The sequence below is a fragment of the Staurois parvus genome, unplaced genomic scaffold (assembly GCF_062004578.1).
Source record: "Staurois parvus isolate SC_StPar_1 unplaced genomic scaffold, SC_StPar_1.0 ptg000414l, whole genome shotgun sequence".
NCBI lineage: Eukaryota > Metazoa > Chordata > Amphibia > Anura > Ranidae > Staurois > Staurois parvus.
Window position 1 is genome coordinate 4204806 of NW_028318210.1, and position 17567 is coordinate 4222372.

Consider the following 17567-nt stretch of genomic DNA (forward strand, 5'->3'; position numbering starts at 1 on the left):
ATTTTGTGAACCATTCGGTGAAACGTTCCACAAAGTAATAGCACACCAATCAGGAACAATCCGCACATTTCAGTATATTACTGTCTATGTAGTGTAAAAACCGTGGGAGGAGTTAGGCTGGTAAATTTGGCTATAATAATAAGAATATATATGTGATAACGGTAAGTGGTCTTCCCATGCAAGAACACTTAATAAAATAAAATCTGAAATTGTGAAAAATTAAATAAAAACCTACTGACACTAGTGGCGGCATTATCAGGGACGCTCTTGTGACCAGGCCCTGGCGTTCTGCCACCGGGCTCTGAGGAAAGGGTCTCCGGGCTTTAGGCTGCTCACTCCAAAGTGCCCGGGACTACTTTTTGTCCCAGCCCGGGCCTGCTGCCGATTTATCAGTCTGGCCTCCATGTAGCTGTGAGGTAACTCCGGTTCCTTGTTCTGCTCTCAGGACGAACTCCCCAATCCTCTCACCCTCATGACCTGTACATTCCTCTATCTGTTCTATACTTCCATCCAAGAAATTATACGGAAGGTCTAATCCCTAAACAGAAATGTGTTCCCCCACCTGAGGTATAACAAGCTGTACATACAGGAAACACATCCAAGCTTGGTACATGTTGTCTGTGGTGGGTGGGGGAAGCACACAGGATAATATACAGCCATTTATTCCAAACTGCACCCAGCGGCTCCGGGCTTTGTATCCATAGTCAGTGCAGTGTATGGAGAGCACGGCTTCTGGATTACCGAGGGTTCAACATAACCTTTCCTGAACTGCAGTCTAATTCCATGTAGAGGCAATCGCGGCATTGACCGCTAGATGGCAGCAGCCACTAGTGAGCGCTGATTGTGTTGGTGCCATGAAGAGGCGCTCTCGATGGTTCCACGTGTATTTGTATTTCCTGTGAAGAGTCGGAGTGTGCTGTCCGTGCAGGGTGAGTATTTGGAGGGGCTCTGTGTTGGTGATGCCCCTCTTAGTGCCCCCTGGCGGGCAGTGTCGTAGGACTAGCCATGACTGGTTGCTGGCAGATTAGGAGTGCCTTTGATCCTAGGTCTCCATGTGGCTGTACTGCATGTGATGATGTACGGAGACACTGAGCTCCTCCTGCTGTATCTGGAGGAGACCAGTTCTGTGTGGAGTATGTACCATGCAGGTTCTAACAGCCCTGACAATGCGAACTGTTTGGTTGGCTCCATGAATTAGAACATGCGGAAAGTAAGGCAGACCATCAGCCATGGATTTAAAGGGGAAAGCACCCTTAAAGGGAAGTTCCTCTCATCTGCCCCCCCCTCCACCACCACCTTTGGCACATTACATCTTGTGGGGAGCAGGTACCAAGTTTCGATCGGTACTCAATCTCATTTCTGAGCGCCCAAACTGCAACCCAATACACACTTATTTATCAAAGTGCCAACACCGCAATTACACTGGAATAATGAGGGTTTAGTTTAGAAAAAACAACCTATATATTAACATCTTTTGTCTTCAAAGAAAAACAACAGAGCTTCCACTGAGCACCAGCACAAGGGGGCAAAGTTCCACTGACCGCCAGCACGAGGGGGCAAAGTTCCACTAACCACCAGCAGAATGGGGCAAAGTTCCATAACCACCAGCAGAATGGGGCAAAGTTCCACTGACCACCAGAAGAATGGGGCATAGTTCCACTGACCACCAGCAGAATGGGGCAAAGTTCCACTGACCACCAGCAGAATGGGGCAAAGTTCCACTGACCACCAGCAGAATGGGGCAAAGTTCCACTGACCACCAGCAGAATGGGGCAAAGTTCCACTGACCACCAGCAGAATGGGGCAAAGTTCCACTGACCACCAGCAGAATGGGGCAAAGTTCCACTGACCACCAGCAGAATGGGGCAAAGTTCCACTGACCACCAGCAGAATGGGGCAAAGTTCCACTGACCACCAGCACAGAGGGGGCAAAGTTCCACTGACCACCAGCACAGAGGGGGCAAAGTTCCACTGATCACCAGCACAAGGGGGAAAAGTTCCACTGAGCACCAGCACAAGGGGGCAAGGTTCCACTGAGCACCAGCACAGCGGGGCAAAGTTCCACTGAGCACCAGCACAGCGGGGCAAAGTTCCACTGAGCACCAGCACAGCGGGGCAAAGTTCCACTGAGCACCAGCACGAGGGGGCAAAGTTCCACTGAGCACCAGCACGAGGGGGCAAAGTTCCACTGAGCACCAGCACGAGGGGGCAAAGTTCCACTGAGCACCAGCACGAGGGGGCAAAGTTCCACTGACCACCAGCACACCCCTGCTACCTCCTCACAGGATTTGTTTGACAGCAGCCGGACCCTATGGCTCCCACTGCTTTCAGAATCTCATGTGATGGCAGGAAATGAGGGGAGAAGAGCTGCAGCCAGGCACAGCGCTGGATCGATGGAGCACTCAGCTTAGTGTTATGGAACAGGGAGGGGGTACACTAGTATTAGAGTGTTTTTTACCTTTGTGCATAGAATGCTTTAAGTTAAAAAAAAAACAAGACTTTAGAACCTCTTTAAGGAGGGGCAGTTGGGGTGGTGGTGAAAAATGCGGCTCAACCGTCCATTTTTACCACGTGTAAATGAGCCCTAAAGTTATTATTCTTCTGGAACAAAAACTTCTCCCCATGTTATATCTTTACCATTAATTGTTGACACTGCTTCAGAGTTAGTGCAATCCATACATTGTGCAGTGCAATTTGTCACACAGCAATGCAAGACAGAAGGAATCCTTTTATTGTCTATAGGGGCCGTTCACACCTATGCAATGTGCTTCTCTGCAGCTTGGAAAAAGGTGCAGGTGCTTCCATTGCTGACAAAAATGCATTAAATAGTGTGCACACAAAAACACATGAAAATGCAGATGTTCAAGTGTGAACCTAGCCTAACTGTGAGGTTGCAACCCTACCTGTTACCCAGGCTGTTTGATACCAGGAAAATGTAAACATAGCTGTCAAATACCTTTCACCCTGTACACTGCCCAACGTGGTCTGACCGGCCCTAAAATCACTGCTAAGGGACCACAACAGCAGACAGCCAAACACGACATGTCACATTTCTGGCACCAGACCTGTGTGTGTTGGGATGGAAGAATCTCATCAATAGAGTTGAGAGATCACAGAGAGAAATGCACAGCTTAAAATGAACTTGCAGATAATTCAATAAACAGATCTTGGAGGTAGAAGTGGAACTTATTGCCGATGTTGTGAACACAATTAACCCAGAAATGGGGAAGACCTTAGCCTTTGCCTAAATGGAGAACTATGGTGAGCCCAGAGCCAACTATTGCAGACTGTGGTAGGAAGGACTTATTCAATGAGAATGGCAGGTAGCTTCAGTCTAAATCATTTGTGTAGTATTGCCCTTTAGAACAATGAGGGTGATTCCCAACACACCATCTAACCAGAATTGAAATCAGAGTTAAGGGTAGGTGAATATATGACTACCCTATCTACACGAGCACCTGGCTTCATATACAGGGCTTAAAATTTCAAGACCCGAGCTACTAGCCAGGACTTACAAGTTACTTCCCATCAGCCCTCCCTAAACACGCACTCGTAAATTATCTCATGAAATGGCACTGTTAAAGGTGTTATGCAGAATGAAGGAAGAAAGGGAGGGAGGGGTGGAAGGAAGGCAAGAAGGGAGGGAGGGGTGGAAGGAAGGCAAGAAGGGAGGGAGGGGTGGAAGGAAGGCAAGAAGGAAGGGAGGGGTGGAAGGAAGGCAAGAACGAAGGGAGGGGTGGAAAGAAGGGAAGGGTGGGAAGGAAGTAAAGGGTGAGTGGAAGGAAGGGGTGGAAGAAAGGATTGGAGGGAAGTGAGGGGTGAGTGGAAGGAAGGGAGAGGTGGGTTCAAGGAAGGGAGGGGTGGGTGGAAGGAAGGAAGGGATAGATGGAAGGAAGGGAGAGGTGGGTTCAAGGAAGGGAGGGGTGAGTGGAAGGAAGGGAGGTCAGACTCACTGGCTCAGTCATGCATCAGAGCTGTCTGCTGCTCTGTGTACAATTTCCCACCCACACATCCTCTGCAGCTGCAGGGACTGGAGTGTGGCCAGGGACAGGGGGAGGCAGAGCAGATCTAGCCTCTCTTCCCTGTTCTCCTTTGGTGCGGAGGACGGGGAGGGGCTGGGCACTGAAAAGCACACAGCTGGAGGGTGGCAACGATCAGGGATGAGCGGTGGGGGCGGTGACAAGCAGCAATCTCCTGGAAAGACATACAGGAGATCACTTATTACCGCCCCCACCGCTGTCCCCCTCACACACCCCTAATCCCAGCAGTGCTCGCCTCCACCTTATTTCCACTCACCCAGTGTGAGCGGGCGAGTGGAAATTTCGAGGGCTGTATATGTATGTATGTATCTGTGTGTGTGTGTATATAGATATATATGCGCAACTAAATTATTCCATTTTTGTTGCGCTAAAATAACTGCTAGCGCTTGTGATTAGTTCAGTGATTTGTGTATACTAACTGAATATATTTTTACAGCCTCGAGCAATGTTAATGTTACCAGACAAAAGAAATGGGTCCTAAGAGAGAGAATAATCGTAAATGGTGGAGAAATAATTCTCAGAGGCACTTTAATAAAAGGTATATGCGCTCTCCTTCAAAGTATGCAAATACTAACTTTCTGATCATGTTATCTGGGGACAGACTGTGAAACATAAGCCACTCGCGTTTTCTACATTGCTGCTTACTGTTGTGGAGTTTCACGTACCCTACAATTACTCAGCATCAACACGATCTGAGGTTAATTAAATCCTTTTTCTTTATTAAAAATCCGAAGTTTTTAAGTCTAAAGTATTTAAAGAAAGCTAATAGATTCTTAGAGGTTATCTAAACCCAAGGATAAAAATGTAAAATATTGCAGCTTACCTTACTGAGAGGCAGTGGCTGCTTTGGTTTCATTTTTCCAGGCTGTTACTTCATTATTTTCACCTAGGGATCTAGCCAATAACACACTTCATGTACTAGTGTGACAGTGCCCACTCACTGCATCTTTGGAGGAGCAATGTTGTCGCCATAGGACAGGAAAAGTGGTAGGATTACAGAACACTTCCTAATCTCTTTTCTTTATAATATATGGAGTGGGGTTTCTGTAGTTCGCAGAGAACTGTGAACAGTGCTAACTGATAACAGTGCAACATAGACAGAGAACACAGGAAGTAATTCACTCACAATATTTATGGCAGGATCAACAGGGTTTTTTTTAGCACTTATTAAACAGATATAACAAAACTCTTTCAATCGTATATTTTGCATACCAAAAATCTGCTGTAAACAGCCTAATGGCATGTTAGTTGTCTTAGCATGCATTAAAGTAGACCTAATATACGACTAATATGTGGGCTGCCTTTTCTGACCTACTTCTGAACATGCTAATTGCCTAGCTGTGTCTGGCTAAGATACATTTGAGTCATCGATGTCAACTAGCATACTATAAGTGTCAGAATTTCTCATACCTGTACTCTTGTTGTCCGTCGGTCAGTAACTCATAAAGCAGTGAAGCCAAAGCATTAACATTGCAATCAGAGAATGACGACAACGACTCTGGAAAGGAGAGTTTAACAGGCTATACGATTTAATCCTGACAGGTGTACTTTATTGATTATGTTCTTTGTTTGCAATTTTGTTACTTTTGCTCTAATTAGATTTTTTCTGATGTCCAATCATTATTCCAGTATTTTTTGATTTGGCTTTGGAAGGAAGCATGTATGATTTTCTTTCATTTTTAATTGCTCAGTAATTGAACAGTATACATGAAGAATAACAAACTTGCTGACTTCATGGATACTTTTAATCAACACTAGCTTGTAAGGCAGGAAAAAAACTACCGTCTTCTACAGATTCTCTGCACCTCTGTACCTTTAACACGCTCCCTTTGTATTTATAAGGTCTACTAATGACATTTTATTTCTTCTAATTAGGTATAGGTCAGGTATATCGGAATCATCAGAATCAAGCACACTAGCAAGTTCATCCGCTAGTAGTAATCAGAGATCTTCAGTGCCAGGTAACAACAGTTTTGCATATGCCCAGTTTTTATACATATAAATGCAATACATATTCTCATGTGCTATAACAGTGTTATTATAAATGGGACCCACAGAGACCATGAATAAGTAAATCACAGGGTTTTTTTTATTCCTTTTAGAACTACCAGGGTTTTACTATGACCCCGAAAAGAACAGGTATTTTCGCCTGCTTCCAGGACACAATAACTGTAACCCATTGACTAGAGAGGGTATAATGCAGAAGGAAATGGAACAGAAAAGGCTTCAACTTCTTGAAGAAGACAAAAATAGAAAGGTGGGTGCTGGTTTGGTAAGTTTGATATAGCACTGACAAGTGTTTTTACCCTTCTTAGAAGGGCTAGTTCACACCATGAATCACAAAGGAATGCACTGTACAGTGTGATTTCAGCCCGCCCATTTGAATGGGGTGAAATTAATTCGGACTGCAGCAAAGGTGGTGCATACACTATATTAAAAAATGCACAGCAACCGGATGACATGGCACTACTGTACCATGCAAATCGGTGCAGGCAAACACACTGAGTTAGAGACCTGTGTTTGGGGTATCATTAAGTTAACACTGACACCCACTGCAGTTTGCAAGTGCAGTGCATTTTTAACATGTTGTGGGATACGGAGCATGGGTTTCCCACACTGCGTTCTGGTATGAAGTGGTTTTAAATGTTATCATCATATATGTAGTGTCCTATATTGACCTTTGATCTAAATGGCTATTATGCTGCCCTTTTATAACATACAAACAGTTTAGTAATGATAAAGGTTTGAGACAAGAACTTTGAATGTAATCATGAAATGTGGACCAGACAAGATTGTCCTGTTTCAGGATGTAATTATCTGTTGCCAGATGTGATTACTGTTAATGTTCAATAAAAATTCTTGGTTTATTCAGAAATCCACCAGGCCTGGAGTAAATGCATCTATGCTAGTGTGGAAACGACAGCTTGGACTGATGCCATTTACAACATACTGCAGGTAAAAATAAAATTATAATACGGGTCCACTACATGCTCCTTCATTTTTTGGATTTTTTTAAGGGTAAAACATTACGGGTTGATTATACAGTATTTTAAAGTGTTTTACCTAGTGTATAGTGCTGTGTCAAATCTAATCACTGACATTTGACCAAAGGATACTGATACAGTATATTTTGATGGAGTCATTATGATTTTAACTTTATTTAGTATAATGGGGATGGGTGGAGGCTCTTTGTGGGTTTTATTGCCTTTCTGTCCTGGTGTCTCTGGGTGCCTCCATTTCTTTTCCTGGTGTCATTAGTACAGCATGTGAAGCGCATTTACCCAAAAGGGTTACAAGTAGCTCTAAAACCCCAACAAAGGTTCTAGCTCTATGCAGAGTTAATTAGGCCAGGGCTTGAAATTTCCACTCACCTACTCGCCAATGGCGAGTGGAAATTATGGTGGGGGCGAGTGTGTCCCCCAGGGCCGTCTTGGTGAGCAGGCTCGGAGCTCAGGCCGGATCTGTCATTGGCACTGGGAGCTGTCAGACTGCTCAATAGCTGAGCGCAGTGAAAGCAAAGGAAGGAGTGTGTGCTGTGCTCTTGGCCTCCCCCTAGAGTGCAGTACCCGGCTCTATGAGTAAACAACGAAGTACTGCAACTTTTTATGGGGGGTGTGGTGTGTGTGTACTTGTGTGTACGTTTGTGTCTGTGTATGCATGTACATGTGTCTGTGTGTATGTACATGTGTGTATCTGTACATGTGTCTGCGTGTGTGTGCACGTACATGTGTCTGTATGTACATGTACATGTCTGTGCGTGTATATTTCTGTGTATGTACATGTATCTGTGTGTATGTGTGCTTGTATGTATATATGTGTCTGTATGTATATATGTGTCTGTATGTGTGTGTACATGTTTCTGTGTGTTTGTACATGTCTGTGTGTGTGTACAGGTGTCTCTGTGTGTGTTTGTTGGTGGCGAGTAACTCTTAAGGCCTGGCTAGTAGCTCAGGACTTGAAATTTTAAGCCCTGAATTCGGCTATTTCAGATATATTGATATTTAAATTTTTATATGACTTAAAGCCCTGAAGAAGAGGTGTACTTTAACCCCTTAAATGTTTTGTCTTCTGTCTCCTTTAAAGACCTGTCTGCTGGCATCCATCATCCTTGTTAGGTATAGAATTAAATACATTATATATATATATATATATATATATATATATATATATGTATACATACACACACACACACACACACACACACACAAGCATACATACACACTATATTGCCAAAAGTATTGGTTGGCCTGCCTTTACACGCAAATAAACTTTAATGGAATCCCAGTCTTAGTCCATAGGGTTCAATATTGAGTTGGCCCACCCTTTGCAGCTATAACAGCTTCAACTCTTCTGGGAAGACTGTCCACAAGGTTTAGGAGTGTGTCTATGGGAATGTTTGACCATTATCCCAGAAGCGCATTTGTGAGGTCAGGCACTGATGTCAGATGAGAAGGCCTTGGCTCGCAATCTCCGCTCTAATTCATCTCAAAGGTTTCCTATCGGGTTGAGGTCAGGACTCTTTGCAACCAGTCAAGTTCCTCCACCCCAAACTCGCTCATCCATGTCTTTATGGACCTTGCTTTGTGCACTGGTGCGCAGTCATGTTAGAACAGGAAGGGGCCATCCCCAAACTGTTCTCAAACAGTTGGGAGCATAAAATTGTCCAATATGTCTTGGTATGCTGACATCTTAAGAGTTCCCTTCACACACTTTACATGTGGCACAATACAGTCAGGCAAGTACCGTTCTGGCAACCACCAAACCCAGATACGTCTGTCGGATTGCCAGACAGAGAAGCGTAATTCATTACTCCAGAGAACACATCTCCACTGCTCTAGAGTCCAGTGGCAGCGTGCTTTACCCCACTGCATCCGATGTTTTGCATTGCACTTGGTGATGTAAGGCTTGGATGCAGCTGCTCGGGCATGGAAACCCATTTTTTGAAGCTCTCTACGCACTGTTGTGCTAATCTGAAGGCCACACATAGTTTGGAGGTCTTTAGCTATTGACTCTGCAGACAGTTGTTGACTTCTGCGCACTGTGCGCTTCAGCATACGCTGACCCCGCTCTGTCATTTTACGTGGCCTACCACTTTGTGGCTGAGTTACTGTTGTTCCCAGTTGCTTCCACTTTGTTATAATACCACTAACAGAATATTTAGTAGCAAGGATATTTCATAGATGGACTTATTGCGCAGGTGGCAACCTATCACAGTACCATGCTTGAATTCACTGAGCTCCTGAGAGCGAGCCATTCTTTCACAAATGTTTGTAGAAGCAGTCTGCATGCCTAGGTGCTTGATTTTATACACCTGTGGCCATGGAGGAGATTGGAACACCTGAAACCAATGATTGGAGGAGCATCACAATACTTTGGTAATATGGTGTGTGTGTGTATATATATATGTGTGTATGTATATGTGTATATATATATATTTATATATATATATATATACAAATAATGTAAATAAAATATGTATTTGTTTATTTTAATCCAAACAAGTTTTTATTTTCGTAAAAAGTAAATGTTTACATACAAAAACTACATAAGCTTTCATGAAACAACCACAGCATACATATACTGAATAAGGGGAAGGATTACAACATTGTCTAGTTGCATTGCCTAGGATGCTACATACAGTGAATCAGTATAAGCTTACCAAACAACAGGTCACTTTTGCTTCCAGCCACTAAGGTCTCTTTTAGAGCACGCTCTATTGTCAAAACAGGAACAAGACTATACAGCAAGAATTATGCATGGAAACAATTCCTCACACTTGCAATAATATAGCATTTTTGAGCTAATAAAAAAATGCTAGTGTGCATGCAGCCTTATAATGTTTTTTGTTGCAGGCGTGTCCATGAACTCAAAGTGAACTGTATGCAGAGAAAGGAAGTACATATTGCCAATCCTGAGCCTGTTGGTCCAGGAGCACACAAGTTTGAGTTTATTCTGGTAGGTTCACAATATTAAAACATTTATTCTCAGGCTGTACATATAAAGAGACAGTTTCTAATGTTGGTACAGATGTACATTTATTTCTCTGTTTTAATTAACTAATCTGCAGTGGTGATCAAATTGCACTTTTTCCAGGCAGATTCATCATGCCAGAGATTATTTGCAGTAAGTGACATGGAGAATGGGTTCTGTAAATATGGTCTTCTGAACATTAACGGACTGTGGAAAGATGTGCCCACTGTGGAAAGCCACGATAATCCCTACTTTACAAATCATAAGGTATTCAAAGATTGTTGGGTGTGGAAACTGCTTTGTCAGTCTGCGCTGCATCACATGGTTTAATGTTCACAAATATAATTATGTTGTATGTAGTTGTATGTAGTTTAGCAGTGCAGTATACTGTATGTTTGCACTAGCATAGTGACATGCAGAGAAATGTATCTCGTGAACAGACATGCTATTATGTAATTAGGATGTGCATTGTGTTCACTTAATGGTTCTGATTTAGAGGTGGCATTTGCCAATGTGATTCAAGAGATGGTTGCACTGTTGACATCCTGATGTGAGGGCACCCACTGGGAATATTCAAATTAAGTGCAGGCAGGGTGTCTGTGACACGGCAGGTCATAGATTAGGTATCAGATGTTCAATATATGCTACATTGTTAGACATAAATGACTGCATAATTAATTCAATTTTTACCTTTTGATCCTGCCAGTAATGCACTTTCTACCCTGGGGTGGCTATGCTCACTCTCTGTGCATGTACAGAGTAGCAGCATTGCCCCCCTCCCCTTATGTTTTGGCTTACAGGATGATTTACTGATGCTTGCATGTTCAGCCAGCAGTTATAGACTAAATCTGAGGTGAAGCTGTTACCACGTCATGATTAGGAGAGATGCATTTGCACATAGGACAAGGGTGCATGATTTGGCAGCTGATAGGAGTAGTGTCACACAGTGTTTAAGGAACAAAAAGTTAAAATCTAACTATGGGCAATATAAAAATGACATACAGTCATGGCCATAAATATTGGCACCCCTGCAATTCTCTCAGATAATGCACCACTTTGCCCAGAAAATTGTTGCAATTACAAATGTTTAGATAGTCTCATGTTTATTTCTTTTGTTTGTATTGGTATGACACAAAAATGGGAGAAACAATCCCAATCCCATAGAGCTGTTGTGGAGAGATCTCAAAACGGCAGTTGGGAAAAAGAACCCTTCCAATCTTAGAGACCTGGAGCAGTTGGCGAAAGAAGAGTGGTCCAAAATTCCAGTAGAGGTGTATGAAACTTCTTTATGGTTACAGGAAGCAGTTGATTTCAGTTATTTTCTCCAACAGGTGTGCTATCAAACATTAAATTGGAGTCCCAATAATTTTGTCCAGTCCATTTTTGGGGTTTTGCGCGGAATGTCAAATTTGGCTTTTTGTTTCTCCTTTTTTTTGTGTCATACCAATATAAACATGAGCATGCCTAAACATTTGTAATTAAGTGTTCTTGCATAGCAGGAACACTTATTGTTATCTCACAAGTATATTCTTATTCTTATAGCCAAATTTGCCACGCTAACTCCTCCCACAGTTTTTACACTACAAAGACAAGTAATATATCAAAACGTGCGGATTGTTCCCGATCGGATTGCTATTACTTTGTGGAACGTTTCGCCGAATCGTTCAAGAAATATTGCGGTTTTTGTGGCAAAATTTTCCCATAGGAATGAATGGTGCATCTACAGTGGCAGCAGAGCACAGCTACAGTGTGGAAGGCAAAATCAGAACATGATTTGTAAACTGCCATCACTCTGTCATTTTCAAGCCCACCTACACATATCTTATATCAAAACGTTCAGCTAACCCTGCTGTCACTAAAAATGTCCACGGCTAAGCCATAGTTCTTATAGTTTTCACAATATGACCATTTGTTTGCACCTCACCCCTCCCATTGACTTTCATTGAAACTCCACTCTAGACACCGGAAATTTTAAGGGACGTTTTTAAACTGCGACTGTGCCTTCATTTTTTATCTTTCAGACACATACTATACATCAACATTTAGCTCAGTTTCTTGTGATTTTTGCAATACCAAGCTCTTCGCAGTAGCATTTACACTTTTAAAACTACAAGCGTTTGAAGATGGCAATCGCCAGTGAAGTTGGCAAGTTTAAACACTGTGTTTACAACAGACCTGCTGACATTCCTGACTGAGTTGCTATAGCAACCAAACATGACTCACACGCAGCTGTGTCATTGAGGCTAACTGTGAGCTCCAAAATATAAGCTGAAATCCATTTCTCACTATCAGGCTTGCTATGTGCACTGCTTACATTTCATCATTACTTGGTAAGGGTTACTTGCAAGAACACTTTACACAATTTCCCCAGAAATTGTAGATTTTCTAGTTGCAACTGTTTTCTGGACAAAGTGGTGCATTATCTGACAGGCAGGGGTGCCAATATTTTGGCCATTTCTGTATAATGCAGTTTGTCAGTAGCGTTAACACAACAGTTTTTGTTTTGTCCCCTCATAACATATTTTTTACAAGATTTTCAATGCAGATTCAGTTGTACCTGAAACACATCTGTAACTTTCTGCAGTCATAGTACTACTGTTCTTATAATATAGTCTTTCAGCTAACCTGGTTGGATTTGTATGGCCACAGATCTGTCTACCTTTGTTTTGGCCATGCAGCCATGTTCTACTTGTCATTGAGTGTTTAGTACCCACTTGCCCTCCAGAGGATTTACCCCTTTTCCTTACCAGGCCACTTTTTGTATTACTTTAACAGAAAATTGTGCAGTCATGCAACGCTGTACCCAAATTAAATTTATGTCCTTTTTTCCCCACAAATAGAGCTTTCTTTTGGTGGTACTTGATCACCTTTTGCGGTTTTAATTTTTTGCGCTATAAACAAAAAAAGACCGACAGTTTTGGGAAAAAATATATTTTTGACTTTTTGCTATGAAACATGTCCAGTAAAAAAAATGTAACACTCAAATTTCATCATAAATTTAGGTCAAAATGTTTTCTGCTACACGTCTTTTCTAAAAAAAAAAGGAAAAACCCAATACGTGTAAATTAATTGGTTTACGTAAACGTTATAGCGTTTACAAATGGTAATATATATACAGTGGGGATCGAAAGTTTGGGCACCCCAGCTAAAAATTTGTATTAATGTGCATAAAGAAGCCAAGGAAAGATAGAAAAATCTCCAAAAGGCATCAAATTACAGATTAGACATTCTTATAATATGTCAACAAAAGTTAGATTTTATTTCCATCATTTACACTTTCAAAATAACAGAAAACAAAAAAATGGCGTCTGCAAAAGTTTGGGCACCCTGCAGAATTTATAGCATGCACCGCCCCCTTTGCCAAGCTGAGACCTGCCAGTGTCAAAGATTGTTCTCAATCATCGTCTGGAAAGACCAGGTGATGTCAATCTCAAAGGTTTTAAATGCCCAGACTCATCTGACCTTGCCCCAACGATCAGCACCATGGGTTCTTCTAAGCAGTTGTCTAGAAAACTGAAACTGAAAATAGTTGACGCTCACAAAGCTGGAGAAGGCTATAAGAAGATAGCAAAGCGTTTTCAGATGTCAATATCCTCTGTTCGGAATGTAATTAAGAAATGGCAGTCATCAGGAACAGTGGAAGTTAAAGCAAGATCTGGAAGACCAAGAAAAATATCAGACAGAACAGCTCGCAGGATTGTGAGAAAAACAATTCAAAACCCACGTTTGACTGCACGATCCCTCCAGAAAGATCTGGCAGACACTGGAGTTGTGGTACACTATTCCACTATAAAGAGATACTTGTACAAATATGGTCTTCATGGAAGAGTCATCAGAAGAAAACCTCTTCTACAACCTCACCACAAAAATCATCGTTTTAACTTTGCAAATGAACATATAGACAAGGCTGATGCATTTTGGAAACAAGTTCTGTGGACCGATGAGGTTAAAATTGAACTTTTTGGCCGGAATGAGCAAAGGTATGTTTGGAGAAGAAGTGGCACAGAATTTAATGAAAAGAACCTCTGTCCAACTGTTAAGCATGGGGTTGGATCAATCATGCTTTGGGGTTGTGTTGCAGCCAGTGGCACAGGGAACATCTCACGAGTAGAAGGAAAAATGGATTCAATAAAATTTCAGCAAATTTTGGATGGTAACTTGATGCCATCTGTGAAAAAGCTGAAGTTAAAGAGAGGATGGCTTCTACAAATGGATAATGATCCTAAACACACCTCTAAATCCACGGGGGATTACATCAAGAGACGTAAACTGAAGGTTTTGCCATGGCCTTCACAATCTCCTGACCTCAACATAATTGAAAATCTATGGATAGACCTTAAAAGAGCAGTGCGTGACAGACAGCCCAGGAATCTCAAAGAACTGGAAGACTTTTGTAAGGAAGAATGGGCAAAGATACCTCAAACAAGAATTGAAAGACTCTTGGCTGGCTACAAAAAGCGTTTACAAGCTGTGATACTTGCCAAAGGGGGCAGTACAAGATATTAACTCTGCAGGGTGCCCAAACTTTTGCAGACGCCATTTTTTTGTTTTCTGTTATTTTGAAAGTGTAAATGATGGAAATAAAATCTAACTTTTGTTGACATATTATAAGAATGTCTAATCTGTAATTTGATGCCTTTTGGAGATTTTTCCATCTTTCCTTGGCTTCTTTATGCACATTAATACAAATTTTTAGCTGGGGTGCCCAAACTTTCGATCCCCACTGTATATTGGAATTTCTTTTTTTTTTTTTTAACTAGTAATGGTGGCGATCAGCAACTTATAGCAGGGCTGCGGCGGGCATTCTGACACTGGGGGGGGGCATCCCCAGTGACTCCAATACAGCGATCAGTGCTAATAAAAAGCACTGACATTCTACTATTGGCACTGGGCAGGAAGGGGTTAACCTCTGGAGAGATCAAAAGGTTAACTGTGTGCTGTTTTAATATGTAGGATGTGTGTGTATTTCACTGTAAGCACACTGCTTTGTATGGCTCTGTTATACAAAGCAGTGTGCAGGAGCTGACGGGAGAGATCTGCATTGTTTACATACAGGTCTCTCCCCCGTCGGAAATCCTTGGAGATTGCCAGCAGGGAATCACCGGCCGGGACTCTGTGATTGACAGGCAAGGCCGCAAATGGCGGCGTGGGTAGGGCACGCACATGCCCCCCTACCCGGAACTGCGAAAATCATGTGTATATATATATATATGTGATTTTGCACACACGTGCATCAATATAGCAGTATTTCTGCTATAGAGCGGCGTTGGAAGCGTTTAACAGGGGTTTGGACATTTTTTAAAAAACGACGTATCCAAGGACTAAGTAGGGGTCCCAATCTACCTGTCTGTCAGGACAAGCTACTTGTTCTGATAAAAGAAAAACAATAATTTTAACCAAAACCATGTTTAAATCTGCGGTGTGGCTTTTAAAAACAAAAAGGGCTTTATGGCAACTTAAACTTTTAATATTTTTAACATTGCACTGTGTATCTCCTCCTCACCTCCCTGCCTGTCTCCAGCACTGCATCCAGGGACTTTATTCCTTCAGGTGACTCACACATGGAAGCACTTGGGTGCTCTGTACAAGCACATGCTGAGCAGCCAAATCAACCTCTGGAGTCCGCTCCATTAAAGGATAAGTTCACCTTTAAAAAAAAGAATAAAACATTCATTTTTTTTTTGCAGGTAAAAAAAAATGTGCATTTACTATTTATTTAAAAAACATTTTAGGAGCCTGGAAAGCATTGCACCAGTGATCAGCAGTTTGTGGGTATAATGCAGGACTCCTGCAGACTGTCAGTGTAATCTGCCTGTACATTGTTTTGGGCAGGCAGTTTCACACTGACAGGAAGTAAGTTGTAGTTGATTTATTCACAGAACTCTTTGAATGAATGATATGGCTGTGTGGGCAGAGTGCCGCACAGTCGCTCTCTTTTCAAAAAGTGACATCGGGTACAGGGAACTTCTCCCCATACTGTTGTGACACAAAGGGCTTGGATCACCGAGGTACTGCAGGAGCGGGAACATGTTACATGTTCCACCTTAAGAAAACAAAACAAATTCAAAAAAAGTCGAACATTTAACGTGTTCCCTGAAGATGAACGTATCCTTTAACACTTTCACTGCCAGAGCAGTTTTTGATTGTTTATGTTTTTTTGCACACATTTAAAAATATCACCTTAGGCCTGAAGATTGCATATAACCCCCAAAACATATTTTCTGAAATCAGACACCCTAGAGAATAAAATAGTTGTAGCCCCAATTTTTTATGCCACATGATATTACCGCAAAGGTTTAGGAAACGCAAAATTTCAGTTAAAAAACACACTAATGTTAATTTTAGGGCACAACAACACAATAAATTCCCCAATTTTTTGGGAAAATATAAAAGATGAGCTTGCACCGAGTAAATAGATACCCAACATGTCAAATCTTAAATTTGCGTGCACCCATGAAATGGCGACAAACTTCAGTACCCTATATTTTCTATAGGTGACACTTTATAAAAACACCTATAGGTCATTAGGTTAGTGCTATGGAAGAGGTCTGGTGCTAGAAATATTGCTCCCACTCCAGCATGTGCGGCAATATGTGTAGGCGCCCTGACGCTTGCATTTGCATGTGTGTATTTGTGGTGGTGGGGGGCCTCAACATTTTTGGGAAGAGGTATTTTATCTGTGGATGTGTGTAACCAGCATCGCCCACTATTCCCAACCTGTGTCCGCAGATGGGCAAGCGGAGCCCGGGATACAGAGCAGGCACATGTGCGGGGGGGGGGGGGCGCTCTTTCTCAGCATGTATGCAAGCAATCGAGTCTCCTGAATGCTTCCACCTGACAAGTCCTGCTGTTTGCCTGCAGCAGTGCTAAATGCAAACAAAAACTACCTGCACCTCGCCTGGAACTACATGTCTTGGGCGTCTGGCAATACAAATTGCGCATCCCTGAACAATACGGTGGGAGTCACCAATGTGCTTTGTCAGGCAAACTTTTTATAAAGTTATTTGTGTAAGATCTGAAGTTGTTCTACATCATTTTATCTATTCAGTATTGAGATTGGGAGTTTACTGTTTCTTGGTCACTTACAGCATTTGTTTCCCTTTGAAGGTAAATGTTGCATGTTGGGCCACACTCACTGGACCAGACTCACATGTCCTGTATCCTTTTTTTTTTTTTTTTTTTATAAACAAGACAAAGTTTAAAGGAGATATATAGTCACAGCATACACTTTCTTTTTATAACATTAGCAATGTAATAACAATACAAACAGTAATTATTTTGGACAATCCAATATAAGCTTACTGAAATCACCTTTCATGCCTTGAGTGCTGCCTGTCTGCTGGCCATCTCTTTCCACAACTTCCTGAATTCCCTGCTTGCTTTGCAGCTTTTCTCTTGATCATTTCTTTGGTTTACTTTCTATTTCTAAGGACTGCATATCCCACGGTAACTTTCTGACTGTAAGCAGTTATTCCTTTACTGACTGTGCCAGACAGCAGGTTCTGTGGAATATGTGACACAGCGGTGTCTACTTACAGGGCATAGTGAATATGTCAC

General features: G+C 42.1%; 1 protein-coding gene across 1 annotated transcript in view; it reads left to right on the forward strand.

Annotated features, from left to right (window-relative positions):
* The first annotated feature begins 831 nt into the window (after nucleotides 1-831).
* Nucleotides 832-17567, forward strand: part of DCAF4 (DDB1 and CUL4 associated factor 4) — a 28624-nt gene continuing 11888 nt past the window's right edge. Inside the window, exons 1-8 of the mRNA XM_089686865.1 lie at nucleotides 832-929; nucleotides 4477-4578; nucleotides 5916-6001; nucleotides 6143-6297; nucleotides 6913-6995; nucleotides 9893-9995; nucleotides 10134-10277; nucleotides 17118-17167. Of these exons, the coding sequence (XP_089542991.1) occupies nucleotides 4511-4578; nucleotides 5916-6001; nucleotides 6143-6297; nucleotides 6913-6995; nucleotides 9893-9995; nucleotides 10134-10277; nucleotides 17118-17167 (689 nt within the window). The 5' untranslated portion in view covers nucleotides 832-929; nucleotides 4477-4510. The remainder of the gene's footprint in view (nucleotides 930-4476; nucleotides 4579-5915; nucleotides 6002-6142; nucleotides 6298-6912; nucleotides 6996-9892; nucleotides 9996-10133; nucleotides 10278-17117; nucleotides 17168-17567) is intronic.